This window comes from Nycticebus coucang, chromosome X (genome assembly GCF_027406575.1).
Source record: "Nycticebus coucang isolate mNycCou1 chromosome X, mNycCou1.pri, whole genome shotgun sequence".
In the NCBI taxonomy this organism is placed as follows: domain Eukaryota; kingdom Metazoa; phylum Chordata; class Mammalia; order Primates; family Lorisidae; genus Nycticebus; species Nycticebus coucang.
The window spans coordinates 29,609,452-29,633,787 of NC_069804.1; the positions used below are offsets into that span (position 1 = coordinate 29,609,452).

At 36.1% G+C, this 24,336-nt stretch overlaps 1 protein-coding gene across 1 annotated transcript in view; it reads left to right on the top strand.

Annotated features, from left to right (window-relative positions):
- LOC128576738 (interleukin-1 receptor accessory protein-like 1) overlaps positions 1 to 24,336 on the top strand; it is an 82,097-nt gene that overhangs the window by 21,784 nt on the left and 35,977 nt on the right. The window contains exons 4-6 of the mRNA XM_053578981.1: positions 11,585 to 11,713; positions 21,662 to 21,794; positions 23,978 to 24,123. Coding sequence (XP_053434956.1) covers positions 11,585 to 11,713; positions 21,662 to 21,794; positions 23,978 to 24,123 — 408 coding nt within the window. The remainder of the gene's footprint in view (positions 1 to 11,584; positions 11,714 to 21,661; positions 21,795 to 23,977; positions 24,124 to 24,336) is intronic.

Genomic DNA, 24,336 nt, shown 5'->3' on the forward strand with positions numbered 1-24,336 from the left:
TTGAAAAAAGTTATCTTTGTGTTTCACTCTGGCTGGTCAACCAGTTAGAATTCAACAAATGCTGGTAAAATTACTTCCCTTTCCTAAGAACCTATAATAAAACTATTAATTAGAGAAAGAATGTCTGAAATTTTGGATGAGATGAACAATGATTTTATAATAATACAGAAGAGGAGGTTTTTGTATTTTAGCACATAGAAACAGTTTAAAAACGTATTTATTAAATTTCATCTAAACTTTATGATTTTTTTTGGTTTCTTCTCATTTCTTTTTTTTTAATTTATTTATTTTTATTGTTAAGTCATAGCTGTGTACATTAGTGCAATCAAGGGGTACAATGTGCGGGTTTCATATACAATCTGAAATATTCTCATCAAACTGTTCAACGTAGCCTTCATGGCATTTCCTTTTTTTTTTTTTTATTAAATCATAGCAGTGTACATTGGTATGATCATGGGGGCACCATACACTTGGTTCATAGACCATTTGATACATTTTCATCACACTAGTTAACATAGCTTTCCTGGCATTTTCTTAGTTATTTTGCTAAGACCTTTACATTCCATGGCATTTTCTTAGTTACTGTATGTAGGCATTTGTATTCTGCATTTAGTAAGTTTCATCTGTACCCATTCTAAGATGCACCGTAGATGTGGCCCCACCCATTACCCTCCCTCCACCAAAACCTCCCCCCTCCCTTCCCCTTCCTTGGCCCTTTCCCCATAGTCTTGTGCTATAGTTGGGTTATAGCCTTCATGTGAAAGCTATAATTTAGCTTCATAGTAGAGCTGAGTACATTGGATACTTTTTCTTCCACTCCTGAGATACTTTACTAAGAAGAATATGTTTATGATAATAGAACCTCACAAATAAGTTAATATCTTAAATGAAATAGTTGATTTCATGCAGAGGTGTCTAACTATTTTTTTTCTGCTGCACATTGGAAGAAGAGTTGTCTTGGGCCACACATTAAATATACAAATACGAATGAAAGCTGATGAGCAAAAATGAACCAACAAAAAGGTCCTTGCATACGTTTTGTGATATCTGACACCACACATAAGCAAAAGTCTTCAAATAATCTGCATGCAGCCTGCAGGCCACACGTGAACCTTTTGCTACTTTAATTTCACTAGATAAATCATCAGTGTTTTCACTTTTTTTTTTCCCAAAAGTCCCAGTAGGTCAATCATGTTTGTTTTCACAAACAACTCTAGAAGGTTTTTATTTCTATTAACTCAAATAGACAAAATAAGATATGTGAAATCAACATGAATTCTCCAACACCACCTTGTGAGGTTATACCTCATCTAAAAAGTAATTAACACTTTCCATTATTGTATTTTAAGCAGATCACAGATCCTTAACCCAGTATTCCTGGGTCTACAATTAAATTTCAAATGGGTTTAAAACTGTACACAAGACACAATGTATTCATGGTATGGGACCGCAGATCTCTATTATTCCTCAGTTCTTGAGAGTTTTGGAACCAAAAAATGTTAAGGCTGACTTGCAGGAAGGAAATTAGGGGTTATTGGGAGGATGAATGTGATTCATTGAAGTGTCCCTTTCACATAATTTGCAAAAGAACTATTATGTATGAATTGGTTTGCCGTTATTAGCTCTCATAATTTAAGAATTTAATAGTGGAGAAATGTGTTTTCTAAGTGTGTTTATTTATTCATTCACTTCCCGATAAGCTTTTATTGATTGCTTACTGAATAGTAGGTATTGTTCATCAAGATAGGAAATCACAAGGAACAATTTGGGGAGAAAGATGACTAATAGGGCGGCGCCTGTGGCTCAGTCAGTAAGGCGCCAGCCCCATATACCGAGGGTGGCGGGTTCAAACCCAGCCCCGGCCAAACTGCAACCAAAAAATAGCCGGGCGTTGTGGCGGGCGCCTGTAGTCCCAGCTACTCAGGAGGCTGAGGCAAGAGAATTGCTTAAGCCCAGGAGTTGGAGGTTGCTGTGAGCTGTGTGAGGCCACGGCACTCTACCAAGGGCCATAAAGTGAGACTCTGTCTCTACAAAAAAAAAAAAAAAAAAAAAAAAATGACTAATAAAATTGCTAACAGTGAGGGTGAGATGCTTGTGGGATATCCAAGTAGAGAAGTTCATACAGGAGAGAGGCCCAGGCGACTTAGATTTGGAGGTCAGTAAAATATGGGTGGTAAAAACATTAACATTATTGATGTATATGAGCCCATCATTGCATTCATAGTGTTGGAAGAGGGTTAAGGAGAGAAACAACCAACACTTCCTAGGTATATGGAGTAATTATCTTCCAGAAGACATTGAAAAGGGTGCATAATACAATGATAGATTTCAAAACTATTAAGAATACAGTATAAATGTCTTACCACAAGACATTTGCTTATTTGTAAACAAGCAAGGTCATAGTTACATTAATCAGTTCGATGTAAGCGTTCCACACTGTTTATCAGTTCAGCACATTGTACTCCATAAATGCATTAATGTACACAGTCGTGATTTAATAAAGAAAAAAAATAAAAATAAATTTTAAAAAAGTATTTGCAAGAAAACCAGCAGAGGGAGTCCCAAGTGAAGGAGGAATGAACCATACCAAGGATGTAGAAGAGCCAGTTTTAAAAAAGTAAAATAAAGACATAACCGTCTTGAGAATCAATTCTGTTGGAATGTTATCAGTGGAAGTCAGATTGTAGTGAGTAGGCAGGAAATGAGCCTTCAACGTGCTACATGTTTACGGAAAAGACTGGGAGATAAAGTTGAAAATGAGCTTACTGTTTAGCACTTGATAGATGATATTTTATTTATAAAGACCAATTTAATAGCTTTAAATAGGAAATAATAAAATCACTGTCCTCCAAATCCCAGATGGCAACCCAATGAGAGAATATCCAGGGAAGAGTAATATATTTGTCATATCGTGTGGATAATTCAGGGCTCAACCAGAAAAGTAGAGCCATGGGGTATTATATATGTATCCTACTGTGTATATACCCATACATAATATGTAGAAAGATAATAGATACATACATATGTATATACATGATTACAGGGCATTGGTGTATACAAATATGGGAGCTGGCTGAGCATTCTCCACTGATTCTCTCTGCGTGTAATGCTGAAGCCTAAAGTTCACAGGCAGGCATTCAGGTATGGAGATCATAAGTAGGCTTGAACTCCACTAGAATATACTGGGATATACTGAAATCTATGTGGTTTCTTTTTGCCTCTGACCTTGGCACTATGAATGGGCATAAATACCTTTGGTCTAGGAGTCAGAGTTTCTGAAGATTCAGGGCAAAAACAGCAATCGCAGGTCCAGCTGCTGCTTCCTATCAATGACCCAGCATGTCAGCAACAGTGCACAGTACACACATATATGCTTCAAAATAGCCACTGTCTTCCTAACATCCTCCAAATAATGTAAAAGAAGTTCTCTTGAGGCCTACCCTAACTGGACACATACAAGAAAATGGAATTCTGGGGAATGTAGTTCAGCCTAACCATGTTGGCACATTACATGCAACATGTACTTTCAAAGACAGCAAGCCTGGGTGGCTGCTAGAGTAAGGGGTCTGGGCAATCCTTGTGCTTCATGAAGGTACTGTCACTAGGAGGATAAATGAAGAAGTAATATAGAAGTCTGAGGATGGGACCACAAGGATCAACTTGTTTATCCTCTCAGTTGTTCTAAGGGAATTGCTCATATGTATATATACAAATTAGATAAACAAGAGGTTTAGGAAATAATTAATTAACTCAATTTGCCCCTCTACTACTCTTTATCACAAACATCCTTTCCTAATAATGAATAAAAATGTTCACTTTCCTGTATCTTTTCAGGCAATATTTTTCTTAGATAAATGGTCTTGATTATTACAGTTGAGAATAAAAGGATGTCTGAAAAATCTCTGAGAACAGTTGAATAAATGGAAGTGACAGTGCTGGCTTAAATAAAGAAGAGAGCCCAAATGCCATTTATACCTCTTCTTTGGCTCCCCTAAAAGAGCGGGTATTGCTACAAGGTGTAGCTTTATTTATTGTCACGCAAAACTGTCAGTGAAAGTTTATTTATACTCTACCAAACCTCTATTTTTGGAGTAAGAGGCCAGTGAAAAGAGGGGAGCTAATCTGAAAACAAACACCAATTCAATAAACCTGATACAAAATTTTCAATTATTATTATTCTTTTATTTTTTTTTGCAGTTTCTGGCTGGGGCTGGGTTTGAACCCACCACCTCCAGAATATGGGGCCGGCGCCCTACTCCTTTGAGCCACAGGTGCCTCCCACAAAATTTTCAATTATTTGGGGGAAACCCACAGTCCTTAACTATGGGTGAAAAATTTGTCTCTTTTACTACTTGCTTATATTCTGTTAATGCTAAACTTCCAAAGGATATCACTAATCTTTAGTCTACACAACTGTATTTTCTGAGCATGCTTAGAGTCACAGAGCTTATTTTGACAGAGGGGAAGGTGTTTCTCCAAGAGCTTTCTATAACTGTAGATTGTTGGAGAAAAGCATTAGTGGAGAAAGACGATGCATGATCTGTTGGGCTACCTTGAAGTAGAATGTGTAGTGACACTTCAAAACTACATGTTTATTTTTTTCCTAAATTATAAAAGCAACGTTTTTATAGTATATAAATTTTGGAAAATGAAGATACATGTAAGAAAAAACAAGATTTGAAGATTTAATATAATAAAGATGTTAATTCTGCAAAAAAAAAAAGAAAAAGAAAAAACAATAAAGAGGTAACTGACATATGTCAAAAAGTGCATTAAAGCTTCATCCATGGAATCTTAAGAGCCTCTCCCCTACTTGAAATGAAAAAGCTAAGCAGCTTATCTTTTGACTCAATAATAGGAAAAAAAACACTAATTAAATAATGCTTTGAAATTGCAATTTTGAAAGGATCTGATGTTCTGCATATGATAAACTAGTTATGTTTACTAACTCTATTTATTTTGTCTTCATTTTTACTGTACCTATAGCATGGCCATGGCAAATTTAAATTGTCAGATTGATCAGTATTGTTCAGATCTATGAGTATTTTCTTAACCCAAAATGCTGTTTCATTCAGATGCACATCCCATCAGTGACACTAGCCATTCACCTTTCAACATGGAATATTCAGGTAGCTAACATCAAGGAGTTAATGTATTATGAAGCATCATCTAGATATGAATAAATGGCTTTATTCCTTATTTTATCTTGGGCTGTGAAGAAGTTGCCAGGGTTTCCTAGAAAAGATTTAGAAGTAATTGCTACATTTGACTTATACAGATTATATATATCAAAGGGCATTCTCCATGAGAGTCAAGAGTTGGGGAAAAGGCAAGCTTATTAATACAACTACAGATAGAATGCCTTTAACCTTAATGATTCCACAAATATGATGAGGAGGTATTCATTTACGTAGTGCATAAAATAGTCATTTTCCTAAAGACAAGAAGACTCAGTTATTTTAATTTACTTCCATAATTCCCACTCAGAGAGTTGCTGGTATTAAAATATAAACAAAAAAAATCATAGATTAAAGAGTAGTGATGGGCACAAAAATAGACCTCAGAAAATCATATGCTTACTTTAGGTAAGAAAAGAGTAAAGATATTCTCAAGTGACAACCTTTGTTAGATGCTGACAAGTCTCAGATGCTCCTTTATAATCTCTTTTATTAAAGACATCATGAAAGTTATAAGCTTTCTAGACTGGTGCCTTATAAGCCTCGCATAAGACAGTTGTGATTAAAAACCAAGTGAAAAACCTCCCAATAGCTCACAGAAGAGTAACAAGTTGGTCTTAGTAGTGTGTGTGTGTGTGTGTGTGTGTGTGTGTGTGTGTGTGTTTTAATGAGATAGTGCTTTTAGTACACACGCCAGGAATAAAGCTAATACCTTGAGAGAGGATAAAGTCATGGAGTGTGAGACTGGGAACCCCAAAAGGAAGGAAAGACATTTGAGGATTATCAGAGCTTCTCAAGAAATTGCACACTTAGAGATAATAAAAATATTTTTATGGGAAAAAATAAGTCTACTGAACCTCATGTTCCTATGATCAGGATCAGAAAATTCAGAATACCAAGGTTAATTTCAAGTGATTTTAAAGACATCAATATTAGAATGGGCTGAGAAAGGAGATACATGTTGCAAAGAGAAATAACATGTCTTTCTCAAGGATGAAAAGAACTGAGAGAAATAGCTCTGGCCATAGACTAGTAATGAAAAGAACTATGAATTTTTTAAGAACTGAAAGTATCCACGAATGCTGCCAACTTCTGAAACTTCCTAATTAACTCAACACCAAAAATTTCCTCCCATTTTGAACTTCAATTGTTCAAACTGCTTCCATGGCAGCTGAAACTGTTATTGCGTCTCTTTCTATCAAATGTGGACAAAAAAGCCAAGCTTCATGGTGTATTTTAGGCGCAGAAGATGTCAGAAGCATTTTACTGAGCCTCCTCTATGGAGAGGAGACACTGTATGAAACACTAGCAGTTACACGGAGTACTTTTAATATAATGGTGACAAATGAAAGTCCTTCTAGGCAGAAAAGGAGAAAACACAAAACAATGAGTCCACTGAATGTTCATTTACATTTTAAATCATAAACGTGTATGAGTTATCGTTATGGCCTGCATTAGCCATGTTTTATAAGCTTATAAAACTTCCTAAAGAGTCTTTCATTAATCTTGAAAGCCAGTAAACCTAAGAATTATGATTTATGTATTTAAAACCATAAGAAAAACAGACTTTGTGAATAACTGAGTTACCTCTTAAGACCTTGAATGTTAAGAAACTTGAGAGAGGGTGCCTTATTAAAATGCACAGAGCATAGCAAAATCCAATTTGAATTGGATTCTTTAATTTTAGCCCAACCTGTCCATGCAAAAAACAATAAAACAAGACATTCTTTTTAAGTCTCCAGGTGATAAATGTGTTTTCGAACACATACTATTTACTATATTAGCCCTAAATAAACCAAAGTCTAAATAAAAGCTTGAGAGTTTTCCTCTAATTAAAGCTAAGGTTTTTCTTAAAAGGAGTCTCATTCCTCAATTCCTACTTGCCTTCTCAAAGAGCGAGTTAATGTTTTCTGTTTCTACATTTTATATGGAGGTATTGTGGGAAAGTATTAAGGGATTAGGAGACATGCTTGTGTTTTTTCTACTTCACTAAGTGGATCAAATTTGTTAGTGTAGGGCCATAATTTTTTTCTTGCCATACCACAACCGGTGAGGCAAGGTGAAAAAAGTAGATTCTAGATTCTATCTACTAATAGATACAGGCTAAGCTTGGTAACAAGGATATCCTAAGATGCAATGTCTTCAATAAACTGTAAGTATTACTCTTAAGAAATAGACCAGTAGAGAATAGTCCCAGGCTAGTCAGGCGATTCTGTTCCATGAAGTCATTAGGGGACCTATCTTCCTTGTATCTTATTGCTCCACCATTTTGTCTTCACATATGGTAGAAGCCAGTTCACTGACACCTCTGTTTTCCAGTCTACAGGAAAGAGAAACATAAAGTCCAATCTGTGGCATGAGGCTATATCATAAAGGAAATGCTCAGGAAATTGCATGCATCACTTCTTCATACATCACATCGGCCTGATCAATTGCATGGCTCCACCTAGCTGTAAGAGAAGTTAAAACATGCTCAACTAAAATTCTAGGGGCTGTATTACCGAAAGGAAAAAGGTACTGATAGGGAGACTAAGAGGCATTTAGTGGACCCCACCTCAATAGGTATCACCCAGGGTTTAGAGATGACATATTAAGCTCAAAAAGATAAACAGAATATATGGACAGGGTCTGCTTGAGAGCATGACTTATATGTAACAAACAGTGATGGTCATTTACATTTGAATAAGCTGAGGGGGTATTTCAATACCCTTCATCACCACTAATATCCTTTCTTACCTCTTCCTTTTTTTGTTTCCGACTTGCTAGTTCTTTTCATATTCTTATTCTAGGGGCTCTTTCTTTCTTTCTTTTTTTACTTTCTTTCTTTTTTTCTTTCTTTCTTTGTCATTTCAACTGATTATTATAGTGAAGTTTGAAGAATTTACTGATTGCTGAGCAAAGATAAATGCCTTCTCTAGGCATTTTTAGTGGCTAATTTAAATGTACTTATTGGCTGAAAATGTAATAATTTGCTCTAAAATTTGAGACTCCAGAAGGATAAAAATGCACCATAAAAGTTAAAGGAATCAAGGAAGAGTTTGGTACAGTGACTATATAATTAAAAGAGCAAAAATAAAGGAGATATCTTCTCAAGATGCAATCATGAAAATTTGAGGATGGCAAGGCCTATGCAATAAAAACCTAAAAATGTCCACATTACAAAAAAATGTCCACTTTGTGGATCACTTGAAACAGTTTTAGAAATGAGTAAAACTATAAGCAGTTCTGATGTCTTTGTCAAAAAAGCAAATCACGAGGCACTTCTTCCATCCACTCTTCAACTCAAGGGCAAAAATGACCCTATTTCCTGCCCTTCATTATCATCAAGAGTTTCTAAGCAACCCTTTTCAGCAAATCTGTTTCCTGGCAGTTAATGATTTCCACTGCGCACTCATCATTTTCCAACATCTTTTATCTAATACCCATCTTCTCAACACTCAGGTGCAACATCACACCTTCTCAGAGGTGAGGTCATCAGGTGGCACTGGGTGTTAACAAATGTTTGATGTTTCCCCCTCCTCAGGCTGGTGTCCACTGATTGTTTCAGATTCCATGAACTTTTATTTCATTCAGATAGAAAGCAGCCATCAAGAGTTAAAATTTGAGTCCTTACAAGTATCTTTGAAGCATTCAAGCATAATGTGGTAATAGTATTTCTATTTTTCATGCCCTTTTCCTTCAAGAGCATGAGGTTTCCCTTCCATTCTGGAGGAGCTCTGCCAATGCCTCTCTTCATTTAATTAGTGTGGGAAATATCCCAGACAGCTTATTCAAAGTTCAATGTGCAGCCCTTTGGTTCCTGAAATGCATAACTTGGCTTTCCTTGATGCATGTATCACAAGTCATCACTTTACAGAAGCTTGTCTTGCAATAATAATAATAATGTAATAGTAATAATTACTAGCAATTACTGAGCACTCACTCACCATGGGTATTATGAATGTATATTAATTCAGTTAACTCCAAGTTATTTGTGATTACTTAAATCATCTTACAATCTATTGATCAGCCAAATGAGTTGTTTTGTTCTTAAAAGTTATAGAAATATGTAGTAAGGCAGTATAAAATCCATTTTCATAAACAATCTGACATTATAGCTGATTTATGGTTAGCAAATGTGAAAGTGTATACCTTCTTTTTGTCTTGTGATTTTATTTATTATTGGAGCAGATGTTGTTATCTTGCAGCAGTAACTATGAGCTTCATATAATCTATCCCTTCCATTACCTTCCTTTGTTTTAGAACCCTTAGCTCAATCTCTGATTTCAAGAGACTATCTGTGGTTTGATACAAGCAACTATTACCTGCCATAGATCCTAGTATATATTCAGGTAAAATGTCTTGAGGAGGTTTTTAAGGGAACTTTATTTTTTTTTGTGGTGTGGCGTACGTCGATACATCTGTCTGTCTGAGGGTGGTGAGGGAGCAAGAGAGAGAGATTTTCTCTGTTTTTTTTTTTTTGTTTGTTTTGTTTTGTTTTTACCCCACGAAAGAGGCACCATTCAGTGTAAATAATGACAAAAGATAAATATGTTTTGTAAACCACTTTGCTTTTATCTAAAATGGGAAGTCTTTGGCAAAACATTTATCTTTACCACGACCATAGGGTAATTTTAATATACATGATTAATGGTGCAAATGAAATTAAAATCCCCCTACTATTCAACGTCTTAGTTAAAAACAAAATGCTCACTATTTCCTAATTGCAATGAGCAAGATCTCTGGCTGCTGATGCTTTTTAATTAGAAGAAATTTTTCCTTCTAATTAAAAAAAAAAAAAGAGCTTTTTATTTTTCAATAAGTTAGAGAGTGTCCTCTAGTGGAGAGAGACTCTGATCTCAGCATTTTAGAAATGGCTAAAATATACTAAATGAGAAGTTTACACTAAATAACAAATATCAGTACTTAGATGATTGGAATCCACTGATTGAAGGGAAAATGTACTCTTTTTCCTCAAGACCCCCCTCACATTGTGGTCTAGTTGAAAGCCTGCAGTGTGACAAGCTTTGTTCTCATTTTAGATGGCAAATGATTTTTTATGATCAATTTTAGCGTGCTTCCTTCTGAACCTGGTAAGATTGAGCTGACGGTGCACCTTTCTGCCAAAAAGGCGGCAGAAGCATTTAGTGCAATTTACTGTAGCTTTTACAGATAGCAACTTGAGGTAGCAAGAATACCATTATCGTCAGGACTCCAGCCCAGGCTGACTGATATATTTGATTTGTGCAGATCCCTAGGCCATGGCTTAAATTTGTCTATTATTATTTGAAAGAAAACAAAGAAACAAAACTGAGTAGAAAATTAAATACATGTCTCTCTTCCCCGTAACTTTTGGAATTCTAATGTTAGTTTCCTGTATTTCTGGTTAAGTATAGTAAATAGTATTAGTGCTATCACTTGTGTATCAGAGATGAGAGGTGGAGGAGTTTGTTTCAGTATCTAAATGGAAGAAGCTAAGAAGCAGTGGTGATCGGCTCTCTGAATCACACACTAGGATAGTCTTATCAGAAATTGCATGTTACTGCAAATTAGAGACGCAAACAAAAGATGGATAGTTGCTCTTGATAACAAGTTAAATAGCTTGGACTTAAACAGAGTGAAGATAAAATTTTAATGCTGATTCTTTATTTGAAAGAAGAAAGAGGGATAAGGAGAGTATTTGTAAAATCCTTTAATAATCCAACAAATGTCAGAACCATATTATGTGTGTGTACGCATTGCTTATTTTAATGGCAGTGATAAGCAATGAGGCAAGCATTGTATTCCTTTTAACAGATAATTTTGGAAACATGTATAGGTATGACTTCGACACAGATATAAGAGTAGACACATGTTAAAGAAATTTATACATATAGCATATGCAGGAACCAGGCAGATATCATGGCTGCTTCAAAGGAAAAGTCAAAGCAACAGATTTAAACCAAGTAAAGAAAGTTGAGATCAATTATAAATGGAGACAAAATTGTTTTTTCCCCAAGTTGAAGGGGGGATAGCAGAGGTGATTCAATTAAGTCACTATCAGACAAGATAGAATTTACACATTTATCAGTGTCCTGCACTTTACGATTCAAAAAATAGCCCAGACAGTAAAAGAGCAAGAATCCCATAACCCGGAAGAGTGGACCACAAACCACTGAGTAGTTATGAAACACAATTTTGTTCATACTTGTTTCTTTTCAAAGAAACTTTGTGTTTGTAGCCTGGTTTGGGTCATTCATGACCCAGTTGTACATCCTACTTCTTGTATACACCAACCACCTCTCCACCTGCCACTGTCATTATTGAGAATACTCTCTTTCCTCTTTGCCATTCTCTCTGTCCCTGCTTTCTGCTTATGGGCCTTGCCCAAATGTTTTGCAATTTTCTTGCTTTTCTGTACCCCAGTTCCATTTTAAACAAATTCCAAGGTAAAAACAAATTGTTGCGGACAATTAACTGTAACTACCTGTATGACAATCACCTGAGGGTGCTTGATAAAAATTCAGATCCCCGGAATACTCCAGACTTGCCAAATCAAAAACTGGTGGGAAGTGGAGGTAAGGGTTTTGATAATAAATTTGGAACTCAGTGGCTCAAGTAAAATAAGAAAAAAAAAAAAAAAAGGTGACATCTGAAGCCATGTGCCTCTAAGCTAAATGTCATTGTAGAACATATAGGAGTATAAAATAAAAACAGGTATAAAACTTACTGGAAATTTGCAGGAAAAAACAAAGTTAATGGCAGCATTAGTCATTGAATAACAATAACATTCTCTTGAGTTTCCATTAAAATCTGGCTGTCATTATTTTCAAGTTGACTATCAATAATATCAATCTATTAATGCCCATTCTGGATGCTACGTTAAGTGTTTTCTTCCTATTGTATTTCCTTTCTAATTGAAAACATATACCCAGATACATATTAAATGACAAATATAATTTGAAAAAATCCCCCATCACTCTATTTTTAATTTCTTTGTATTTAATTTGTTTCTTTGTTTTCCATTTTACTGAACTATTACTAATTAGATATTCAAATCTTTCAATCTCTTTTAAATTTAATTTTTATTAAATCATAACTGTATACATTTATGGGGTTCAATGTGATGATTTGATATACAATGTGAAATGCTTAAATCAAACTGATTAACATAACCATCATCTCACTTATTTTTTGTGGTAAGACATTTATAATATACTCCTGGTTGTTTTGAAATGTACCCTTGCATTGTGCACATAAGGTGAGATCTCACCAAATACCTTCCCTCCATTGGATACTTTTTTCCTATTCTTGAGATACATTACTTAGAAGAATATGTTCCAGCTCCAGGTGAACATAAAACATGTAAAGTCTCCATCTTTTTATGGCTCATAGTATTCTATGGTATACTATACCATAGTATTCTATGTCTCCATCTTTTTATGGCTCATAGTATTCTATGGTATAGAAAAAAAGTCTCCATCTTTTTATGGCTCATAAAAAGAGCCATTCTATAGAATGCTATGAGCATAAAAAAGATGTATGAGATATCTTTTTGAGAGATATTTGTATACCTTGATGTGCGATCTCAATTGATATATATATCTCAATTTGTTACTCCATTCATGGATTCATGAGCATTTGGGCTGCTTGCACGACTTGGCAATTATGTGTTGGGCTACAGTAAACATTCTGGTACAAATGTCTTTGTTATAAAATGATTTTTGTTCATCTGGGTAGATACCAAGTAATGGATTTGCAGGATCAAATGGTAGGTCAACTTTTAGTTCCTTGAGAATTCTCCATACTTCTTTCCAAAAAGTCTGTATTAGTTTGCATTCCCACCAGCAGTGTAGAATTGTTCCCTTATCCCCACATTCACACCAACATATACAGTTTTGGGACTCTGTGACATGGGCTGATCTTCCTGGAGTTAGGTGGTATCTCAAAGTGGTTTTGATTTGCATTTTCCTGATGATTAAAGATGAAGAGCATTTTTTCCTGTGTTCATTGACCATTCACCTGTCATCTTGAGAGAAGTTTCTGTTCAAGTCTCTTGCCCACAAAGAAATGGGGTTGTTTGTTCTTTTTTATCTATTAGTTTGAGTTCTCTGTAGATTAAAGGTATCAGACCTTTGTAGGAATCATAACCTGCAAAAATCTTTTCCCATTCCAAAGGCTGTCTGTTTGCTTTACTTGTAGTGCCCTTAGCTGTGCAGAAGCTTTTTAGCTTGATCAGATCCCAGTAATATATTTTTGGTGATGCTTCATTTGCCGTGGGGGGGGGGTCCTCCTCATGGAATCTTTTCTGAGGCCAATATCTTCAAGCGTTTTCCCTGCACTGTCTTCTAGTATTTGTTGAGTTTCATGTCTTAAATTTAAATCTTTTAGCCAGTGAGAATCCATTTTTGTTATTGGTGAAAGGTGGGGGTCCAATTTCAGTCTTCTATAGGTCACTAGCCAGTTCTCCCAGCACCATTTGTTAACCAGGGATCTTTTCCTCAATGTATGTTTTTGTTAGGCTTATCAAAGATCAAATGATATGTGTCTGGGTTCATCTCTAGATTCTCTATTCTGTCCCATATATCTATATCTATATTTTTGTGCTAGTACCTTGCTGTTTTGATCATTATAGATTTGTAGTATAACCTGAAGTCTGATAATGTGATGCCTCCAGATTAGTTTTTATTTCTAAGTAATGTATTGGCTATTCAAGGTTTTTTTCTGATTCCATATAAAACAAACTACTATTTTTTCAAGTTTTTAAAAGTATAACTTGGTGCTTTGATGGGATTGCATTAAATCTGTAGATTGCTTTGAGTAGTATGGACATTTTAACAGTGTTGATTTTTCCCAGCCACAAGCATGGTATGTTTTTCCATTTGTTAACATCTGCTATTTCTTTTCTCAGGGATTCGTAATTCTCATTATAAAGATCTTTCACGTCCTTTGTTAGATAAATCCCCAGGTATTTCATCGTCTTTAGCACTACTGTAAAAGAAATAGAGTCCTTGATTATATTTTCCGCTTGATTATTGTTGGTATATGTAAAAGCTATTGCTTTGTAAGTTTTGATTTTGTATCCTGAGACACTGCTGTATTCCTTGATAACTTCTAAGAGCTTTATAGATGAGTCCCTAGGGTTTTCAAGGTATAAGATTATGTCATACATGAAGAGTAAGAGTTTGATCTCCTCTGACCCTATTTGGATACCCTTGATTGCTTTCTCTTGCCTGATTGCAATGGGTAAGCCTTCCATTACTATACTGAATAGCAGTGGTGACAATGGGCATCTTTGTTTAGTTCCAGATCTGAGGGGAAATGTTTTCAGTTTTACTCCATTCAATATGATATTGGCTGTGGGTTTGCTGTAAATGCCCTCTATCAGTTTAAGAAATGTCCCATCTAAACCTATTTAGGTTTAGTGCTCTGATCATGAAAGGATGCTGGATCAAAAGCTTTTCCTGCATCAATTGATAGAATCATATGCTCATTGATTTTATTTTATTTATGTGGTATATTATATTTATAGATTTACGTATATTAAACCAAACTTGTAACACTGGGATAAAACCAACTTGGTCGTGGTGTATAATTTTTTTGATGTGTCATTGAATTCTGTTTGCTAGGATCATATTGAATATTTTTGCATCAAGATTCATTAATGATATTGGTCTATAGTTTTCCTTCTTTTTCTATGTTTTGGAAAATGTTATGGAATATAGGTACTAGTTTCTCTTTGAAGGTTTGGTAGAATTCTGAAGTGAAGCCATCTGGCCCCGGACTTTTCTCTTATGGGAGAGAGTTCTAATCCGGTTGTCCTGAGCAATACAACCACTGCTCAACAGGGAGAGTTCAAAGGGTCTCCAGCAGCCTGATAGTAGAAATCCTCAGGCAGTTCTATCCCACAGACCCAAGGGGATTAAGCCTGGTCCCCTCTGGTGAGCCACCAAGTCAGAAAAGATCACAGGCCAAAGTCAGAAAAGGGGCATCAGTGCCTCTGCCCACTGTACACCGTCACAGTGTGTCTCTCTCTCCCATGTGTCCCTCTCTACCTGCTCCCCCCGCTTCCACTCAAGTCACCGTTTCCACGCTGCTGTCCTGCAGCCCACACAACTCCCAGACCTCTTAGGGAATTGCCAAATACTCTGAGCTCTTCAGGGGTAAAACCGCCAGGCAATGGGGGGAGGGTGAAGTGGGACTTCAGAATTGGGGAAAAAATATTTGTTCAATTTTATGCTGGGCAGGATGATGCCTAGGCTCCCGAGTGGGACCTTCCTGGGGAAGGAGGCCGGGCAGCTCTCTCCCGGGGGGTAAAATGAGAGGTCTTTTGTTCCCTGCTAGCTTTCAGAGAGCCCACAGTGAGCCTCCCGCTTTGGGGAGGGGTCTCTTATCCTCTTGGCAATGGGCTCTGTACCTGGAATTTGTTTTCCTGGATCCCCTTTCTTGGAGTCACAGCTTGCCTCAGGAGAGGTGCTGTACACTTGTCTATCTTCTTTCTTAGCTCAGCTCCCCACCTTTTGTTTCACTGAGTCCACTTCTGTCCAGGATCTCTCCATCTGGACAGGAGCCTGGTGAAAGCTGCCTCTAGTCGGCCATCTTCCTCCAAATCTTTCAATCTTAAATGTTCTTGTTATTTCTAGAATTCAATTCTAAGAAATTATATTTCCTCCAAAAATTTATAAAATTTATATTTTCTCCTAGATAGTGTATTTTTATAATAAATTTAACCTTAACAAATCTCATATTTATTTTCTTATATCATATGAAACTAATTTTTGTTCCCAGATCATAATTCAATTCTGATAACTCATTGCCTGGAGTTAAATCTGGTCCCATTTCTAAGCACTGCAACTGATTTTTCAAAGAGCTGTCTCTACCTGCAGGACAAACACGATATTGCTTTTTATCATTGTTTTTAAATACATTTTTTCTCTTTGTTTGAACCAACATACTGTCTAGTCCTATCATCATTATATTTCTTTAGAATAGTAGTTGACAATATCTATCTGCTTAAATTTCTAAATAAATATAGAATTGTTTTGTTGAGTTCTGCATCTTATTGGACTTTTGTTAACAATAACAATACATCCCACTGATTCATATTACAGGGGTATTTGCGAAACTTGGTAAATGTAGAATGTAAATGTTTTGGCACAGTAACTGAGATAACGCCGGAAAGGCTATGTTAATCACTGTGATAAAAATGTGTCAAATGGTTTATGAAGTGAGTGTATGATGCCCCATAATCATATCATTGTATACAGTTATGATTTAATAAAAAAATTAAAAAAAACAATAACAATACATCTAAAGTATCACTTGTAAATAGCCTTGACTATTTATCACTAGGTAAATTATGTAGCCTGTGTAAATAGAATCTCTATTTTCTAATTTGTAACTGTAGAGATTGTGTATGATATTGATGTTTAGATACTGTAGTTCATAACTAAAACCAGGGTTTTCTTCTTGAAGCTGGAAAAATCAAGATGAATCTTGGTGTCTCCTACAGAATAAGATTAAAGAAAAAATATTTTAAATAACATTAACTATAGCTAAAATAAAAGTACATTAAATTGCTGCAAATTATATAGTTTTTAAAAAGCCCTCCAATTTTCTAGACTTAAACAAGCTTTCCTCACTAAGGAAAACTTTTTGCTTCTCAATCGTCTGTGTCAAGTATTTATTTTTGCAGGTCACAATGTGCTGAGGTAGATTCTCCTATAATTTCATATTTGGCAGACAGTGTCTCACTTTAAAATTTCATAAGCATGCTTTTAACAATTTTAGAATTTATGCCCTTTAGAACAACATTCTTGCTTGGTTTGCTTAGTGTATTCCTACTCTTGAATTTCTTAAGGGTATATTTTCCGTATCTAAACTTCTATCCAAATATATTGAAAGACTAGCATGTCCTTTTGATCGTTACCACATAGACTGTAGTTGTTCTACAGGATAGCGATCACATCTTATTTTTAACATGAATAATTGTTGAAAAGGCAGCCAATCTTTTGGAAGAGATGCTGTTTGAGTTGGGATTTAATGGATGAGGAGTGTACTAGGTGGATATAAGAATCTAAAGCAAAGATTATGGTGTTTAAAAAGCATGAGAATATAAAAAGAATCATGAATGGGCAGCTCCTAAAATCCAAATGCTAAAAAGCTGCTATATAATTGGCATGTCCTATTTCCTCAGCTCAAAATAAACCGTTCACATCATTTTTATTTTCCTAGTCATTTTTTGTCATTATTCATTCTTATTTGCCCTTCCTAGGTGAACGGGCATCACCCCTTCCTAAGCCCCACCTTGCCTCATGAGTTTCTTTCAACTCCTGGTTCTTATTCAGCCTGAAAGGGGGGCGGGGGGTGGGTAATAGTTCTTCATTTTTGCTTTCACCCACAAGGTAATACACACTTGGTCTCCAATGTGACAGCTCTCTGACACACGTGTGATTAATTGTCATTTCCCAAATGAAAAGCCCTGGCAGACTAGTTTTTCTCACCAACCCTCTTAGGCCTTTGAGTAGAGTCTCGGGTGTGAGCTTCACTTTGCCTGGCTTTCTTTCTGGACTGACTCCATTGGGCTCCTATTGTCTTGCCTGCTAGCAGAGCTGTGCGTAAAAAAGGGAGTGGTGAGTGCCTCTTGCTCAACCACACAAATTGGCACAATTAGGGGAAACCACTGAAAAATCTCTTCATAGAACAAAGCACTGCTTATATTGACCTTCTGTCCTGCCTTTACTGGGAAGCAGCAGGAAACTCCCCAATCTCTCTCTCTACCTGTCTTTCTGTGTTTGGGACACACATATACTCACACACACAAAAAAAATGGTATATATCAATTATAAAAGTAAGAAATGTATGTATTTTCCATCTTAGCAGGCTTCCTATTTAATCTCTGCATTAAGAGGTCCCCTAGTACCACACTGATAAAAAGCATATTGATCTGTAATCATTGTTACCACATTTGCTTTGTCCTTTTAAGAAATTTATACAGAAACGATCTGGTGTTTGCAGTGACTATTCCTTTGAAGGGTCCTCAATCTCTTTTCTTTTTTGCCACACATTGAAAGAATAAGAGTTATCTTGGGCCTCAAAGTAAATACGCAAACACAAATAAAAACTGATGAGCACAAGAAACTATCTGTGTATACTTTTTGCAATATCCGACACCACAGATGCAAAATAGTCCTCAAACAATCCGCATGCGGCCCTGCAGGTTGGAACCCCCTGCGTGATCCCAGAGTATTGTAACATTCTCTGTCCTGCTTGCTGCTCTGATCCAATCCCAGGTTAGAAAATGCAATAGAAGTAATTCCTTTAGAAGGGAGATGTGATTATGTCAGTCTCCTATTTCAAATGTCTTCCCAGTTCCCAATGCCTTCAATTGAAAGTCTCAAACCTCTACATGGCCTGCATAGAACAGGGCTGCTGCTGCTCTGGCTTCATCAGGGCTCTATGCTCCCCATAATTTTCCCTTCACCCCCACCCCACCACCCCATATACAGTTTTAGCCACTCCACTGTTGTTTATTTCTCCCAGAGTTTTCTTGATTTCTCTCACTCATGCTCTTCTTCTCTGCCTGGAGTGCTTTTCTATTCTTCCCTCCACTCTCTTCTATTCCTTCCATGAAGTCCACTCTCTGACCCATAGCAAGCCTAAGCCAAGTCTAGATAGACTTCCACTGAGAGCCCCCAGAGCACCACAGGTACACTCAGTGCTGGAACTCAAATAAGGTGGTTGTCAGGGACCAGGTGAGCCAAGATGACTGAAAAAAGCAAATCACTTCTTACAGGGATGCAAGAGCCATTTCCTAGGTGTGGCAGCACAAGGTCTGCAAGCAAGAACAATTAACAATTAACAAATGAAGTCAGTTGGTCTGAGATAGCAAAAGGATGATGTAAGAGACTAATTCAGTTCCTTGGATACTCTGCTGAGGAATGTCAGGCTGAGTTGCTAATGGTGTGATCATTATGTCTCAGTCTTACATTTAGTAAAATTGTAATGGGAAACTAGGCAATACCTGGAGTTTTCTATTTATGAGTTCTAGGCATTAAGTTCCACGTCAAAACTAAAACTTGGTCTCCTAAAAGAGAGATTGTATAAATACTGATATATACATTTTTAAATTCTGTAATGTATCTTGATCTGTCAAGCATCTAATGTTCATCATCGTATCATGCAGTATTTTGAGACTCACTGTTAAATTCGTGACTAACTTGGTACTTGGCACTATAGCAGGAAGTGCTCCTACAAAAATGTAAACACAGAGACTATTTGATTTGAAACTGTTTTGTAATGTTGGTTGACACTTTTCATAGAAATCTGTAGTTGATCTGAGAAAGAAGAAGGGTGATATGAGAGAGTAATTTAGGTCCCACTAAGAGCTGCACTGACCTCACTGCTAAGGAATATCAGGCTGCGTTGCTAATAGTGTGATCATTAGTCCTCATAGTTAGTAAAATTGTAATGGAAAAGTAGGCAATACCCGTGCACTAAGATTGACATTCATTTACCCCCCCCCTTTTTTTTTGATGTCAGAGTCTCACACAGTTGCCCTGGGGTAGAGTGCCATAGCGTTATAGCTCACAGCAACCTCAAACTCTTGGGCTCGAGCTGTCCTCTTGCGTCAGCCGCCCAAGTATCTGAGACTAAGGTGCCTGCCACAACGCCCAGCTATTTTTTAGAGGCAAGGTCTTGCTCTTGCTCAGGCTGGTCTTAAACTCCTGAGCTCAAGCAATCCACCCTCCTCGGCCTCCCAGAGTGCTAGGATTACAGGCGTGAGCCACTGCACCCGGCCCATTTATCCATTTTGTAACATAAATATTCCCTAAAGGAGAAAATTCCATATTAAAATATTTAGAAAGCATTTATATACAAAAATCTAATAATAAAAGAACCTCCTTGGAGCCTCGTTTTGCCTCTTAAAAGCTTATAGATATTTTCTGGACTTGCCTTATGGGATCACCAATGAAGATTAATACATATGGAATCAAAATCGAGGAGGAATCTCTTAGGGAACATGGAGACCTGAGCAAAGATAAAATAAATGGAGAAGGATATGTTATTTCATCTTAGAAATATTAGAATAGCAAGACTTTTGGGGGGGGAGTTAATATGAGAGCACATATGCTCAGGTTATATTATTTGTGTTTAGCAAGACTTTTTTAATGAACCATTCTTATATAATGGACATAATTAAGAGAATAATTTTATTCAATAAAAATTTTCTTATAGAAATTATAAAATTGAGTATAGAACTGAATTTACAGATAGTGATGCCCGGGGTTAGAAAGCGTGTAGCATCTAGGTACACTGTGATTTTCTCTGTTTTTATACTGTAGAATCACTCACAAGCAAAAAAAAAAGCACTCATAAGCACAATTTTGGAAGACATTCACTATTAACTCATAGCTTAGCTCTGAGGCTTCTAGTCCTTGGAAACCTTCTTCCTCTTCCTTGTGCCTTAAAGTCTTAGGATTGTCAGGGCCCTCTAGTAATATTTTCAAGACTTTATGGCTATAGCTAATCTTTGAGAAAGTTTCTTTACTTCAGATGCCAGCAAAGGTGTTGCTAGGGCCTAATTCTCAGCCCCTATGGAAATGCCCATACCCGAGAATTCCTTCCCCCCAATCTGGAGCAGGTCCTTACAGGACCCCATCTCATCCTCCAATTTCTGGCTCTACTTGGAGATAGTAAGATCTTAAAACTAATGTACTGGAATATTTCAATTCTCTAAAGGTGGTTGAGACTCGCCTAAGCCAGATGTTTATAAAATGGCATAAATTGTCCTAAAATAAACCTTACCTTCTGTAGGCATTAAATTTACATCCACTTTTTAGTGAGGGACTTCCGCTTACTTCATTAAGTAATTGATCTGTATTCACCATTCTAGAATGTTCTCCCTCAAGTAGCATATTGAAAGAATCTAATCTCCATAGTAGGATCATTGATTTTATCCATAATGAAAACCTTGAATACTTATTATCAAATTTTTTTCATTTATTTTAATATGCTTTTCCAACTGAGCATGTGTTAATTTATTTAATTAAAATATTATTCCTTATGAAGTAAAAATATTTTAATAACATTTTCACTTCCAAAACTGAGAATTACCTTCTACCTGCCCTAAAAAATCTTACAATTATCAGTGTGATCTACCCAACAATATCATGCTTTGAGAAGGGCACAACAACTCTGTGATATCCTTCCCAATCATTCATAACCTCACTCTTATCATGAGAAAACATTAGGTAAACCTAATTGGAAGTACACCGTGTAAAATAACTGACCAGTCCTCTTGAAAATTTTATAAGTAACTCTCATTCCATTAAATAAGCCACGCTGCCAAAATCACACATTCTATAAATCTGACAAAGATTGAAAATACCTGAGAAATTATTATTTTAGAAAGATGTTTCATTAAATCAGCAAAGTGATCAAAATGTTACCTGTCAGTAACATTTAGCCTAAAATAAATGTGTACAAATACTTTTATAACACATTTCCATCACTTTTCTCTACAGGTGACTCAGCTAATCTAACCTGCAGAGCTTTCTTTGGCTATAGTGGAGATGTCAGTCCTTTAATTTACTGGATGAAAGGAGAGAAGTTTATTGAAGATCTTGATGAAAATCGAGTTTGGGAAAGTGACATTCGGTAAAATAATTTTTTGCTTTTAATTTGTACAGTCAAGATTAATATTTGCCCTGTTAGCAAAAAGAAAACAAACTAAAAGAAAAAGTATGTATTGTTTTATTATTATTAAAATAAAAATACTGTGCTAGGTAACAGCAAAGAACCAAAACATTATAAAGAAACTGTGAAATTGCAAAACATGAATGCCATTTGCAATGAATGTGAGAGAAATAAAAAGAGTATTTTCTTAAGGAATATACTGAGTGTCAGACAAAAATACCATGAAATATTTTAAAATGTATTCATGTACCTTTTGTTTGTAAGAGCTTTTTTTTTCATAGTTGAGAGAAAGCATAAACAAGGTACAAGGACTTAACCAAACACAACCTCTGTTGTTTCCTTTTATAAGTTTTTATGTATTTGAGCCACCAAGTGAAATAGAAAGCATTGATGAGAGTGATAAAGGATATTCAAAATGGTTTTATCACCTTTCTTAGTCTAACTTTAAGGTCTGAATATGTATTGAGTGGGAATGATACCAAGAAAATAGCCGTTTAAAAATACTATCTATTTTGAAGACATAATGTTTAATCCTTTTTTAAAAATGTATTTACTTATTTATTCATTTACGTTTGAGCAAGCTGTTTGATATTGACTAAAATTATGCTTAGGTTTAGATACTTAATTTTGATCATAATGTAAATAAGCAAGGACTTTAATATTAACTAAGTTGTAGACAAATCCAAATGAAGATCATTTCTAGACATCCTCCCATCCAAAGGTTTGATCTTCTGAGCATATATAAGCATTTTAATCATGATTCCTCTTTTTAAAAGTCAAGACTTAAAACATAATCCAAAGTATAAGAGAAAATGTTTTTCAATAGGAAATAAAAGCATATAAAACTGTTCACATAAAGTTATTTCTATTGGGATCTTTTCTCTAGCAACAAATACACAAGAATATTGCACTGTACAGTGTTCTAGTTGGATTCGGGAAGGCCCAACTGGGCAATTCTCCATTATGTACTAAATATACTTCTGCCATTTTTCTTACCTTAAACTTCACTGTAATCTTTTACCCATATTCTTTGAAATGTTAAAATTTAAAAAAGAGCTCCTAACTTTTACCTCCTCTGGTTTTCTGTGTGCTCAAGGAAGTTTCTAGAAAGGCATTTTTTTTTAATTCAGCACTAGCAAATGTTGCACGGAGTTTACCACCTCTGTGGGAGGGTGGAGGTGGAAATGTTGAAGGAAGGGAAAGGGAGCCCTAGTTTGGAGAAGTTTTCTATTTTCTCTGAGAAATTGCTAAATTCTCTGACAATGAGATTAGTGAGTGTTTTCCATTCATTATAAATGGCATGGTTAGACACTTTGCCAGAATTTTTAGTGTACAGGTGTATAATTCCGTATTTCTTTTAAAATAAGCTATTTGTTTGTATCATTAATAAAATTCAGGCTAGAGTTTTCAAATGAAATGTCAAAATAGCTCAGAAATTTTCTTCCCTTTCTTTCTATTTCTTAAAAAATTAACTTGAGGGGCGGCGCCTGTGGCTCAGTCGGTAGGGCGCCAGCCCCATATACCGAGGGTGGCGGGTTCAAACCCGGCCCCGGCTGAACTGCAAACCAAAAAATAGCCGGGCGTTGTGGCGGGCGCCTGTAGTCCCAGCTACTCGGGAGGCTGAGGCAAGAGAATCGCTTCAGCCCAGGAGTTGGAGGTTGCTGTGAGCTGTGTGAGGCCACGGTACTCTACCGAGGGCGATAAAGTGAGACTCTGTCTATACAAAAAAAAAAAAAAAAAAATTAACTTGATATGTAATTAGGCCTTCAGCCTAAGGCATAGAATTTCTTTTCTCACCTTTGCATAGTATTTCTTCTTAAAGGCAAAGCAATTTGTAAACTTTTTCTTCAAGGTCTCCCTCACCTCTTTATTATGACAGTGTGATTGTCCTGCTAAGAGAGATAATTAACTGCAACTTCATTAGCATCTACAAAGACAAGCTTCTTTATTAGAAGTGAAGAAGAAAAGGACGTGATATAATTTAATTAACAGCATCAATCCATAGCCAAACTTGAAGCACAGATTCTGTAGGTATTTTCACATCAGGTTCAAATTCATCTACATTTCTTTCTTTTTTGTGTATGTGTTTGTGTTTGTGTATGTGTGTGTGTGCCTGTGCGTGTGCTTTTTGCTTTATATTTTAGAATTCTTAAGGAGCATCTCGGGGAACAGGAAGTTTCCATCTCATTAATTGTGGACTCTGTGGAAGAAGGTGACTTGGGAAATTACTCCTGTTATGTTGAAAATGGAAATGGACGGCGACATGCCAGCGTTCTCCTTCATAAGCGGGGTGAGTGTAACCTTCTAAGCTTGAGTGGTCAACTGAATGTACAATGGGAGGGAAATCATTGGGAACCAAGAAACAAATTAAATCGTGTTTTTCTACGCAAAGTTATCCTAAATAAAATAATCACATTAGTATCAGGTCATATCCTAATACTAATAATTGTATTAGTATTAAGATCATCAAGCCAGACAGCACAGTGGATGGGTAACTAGCTCA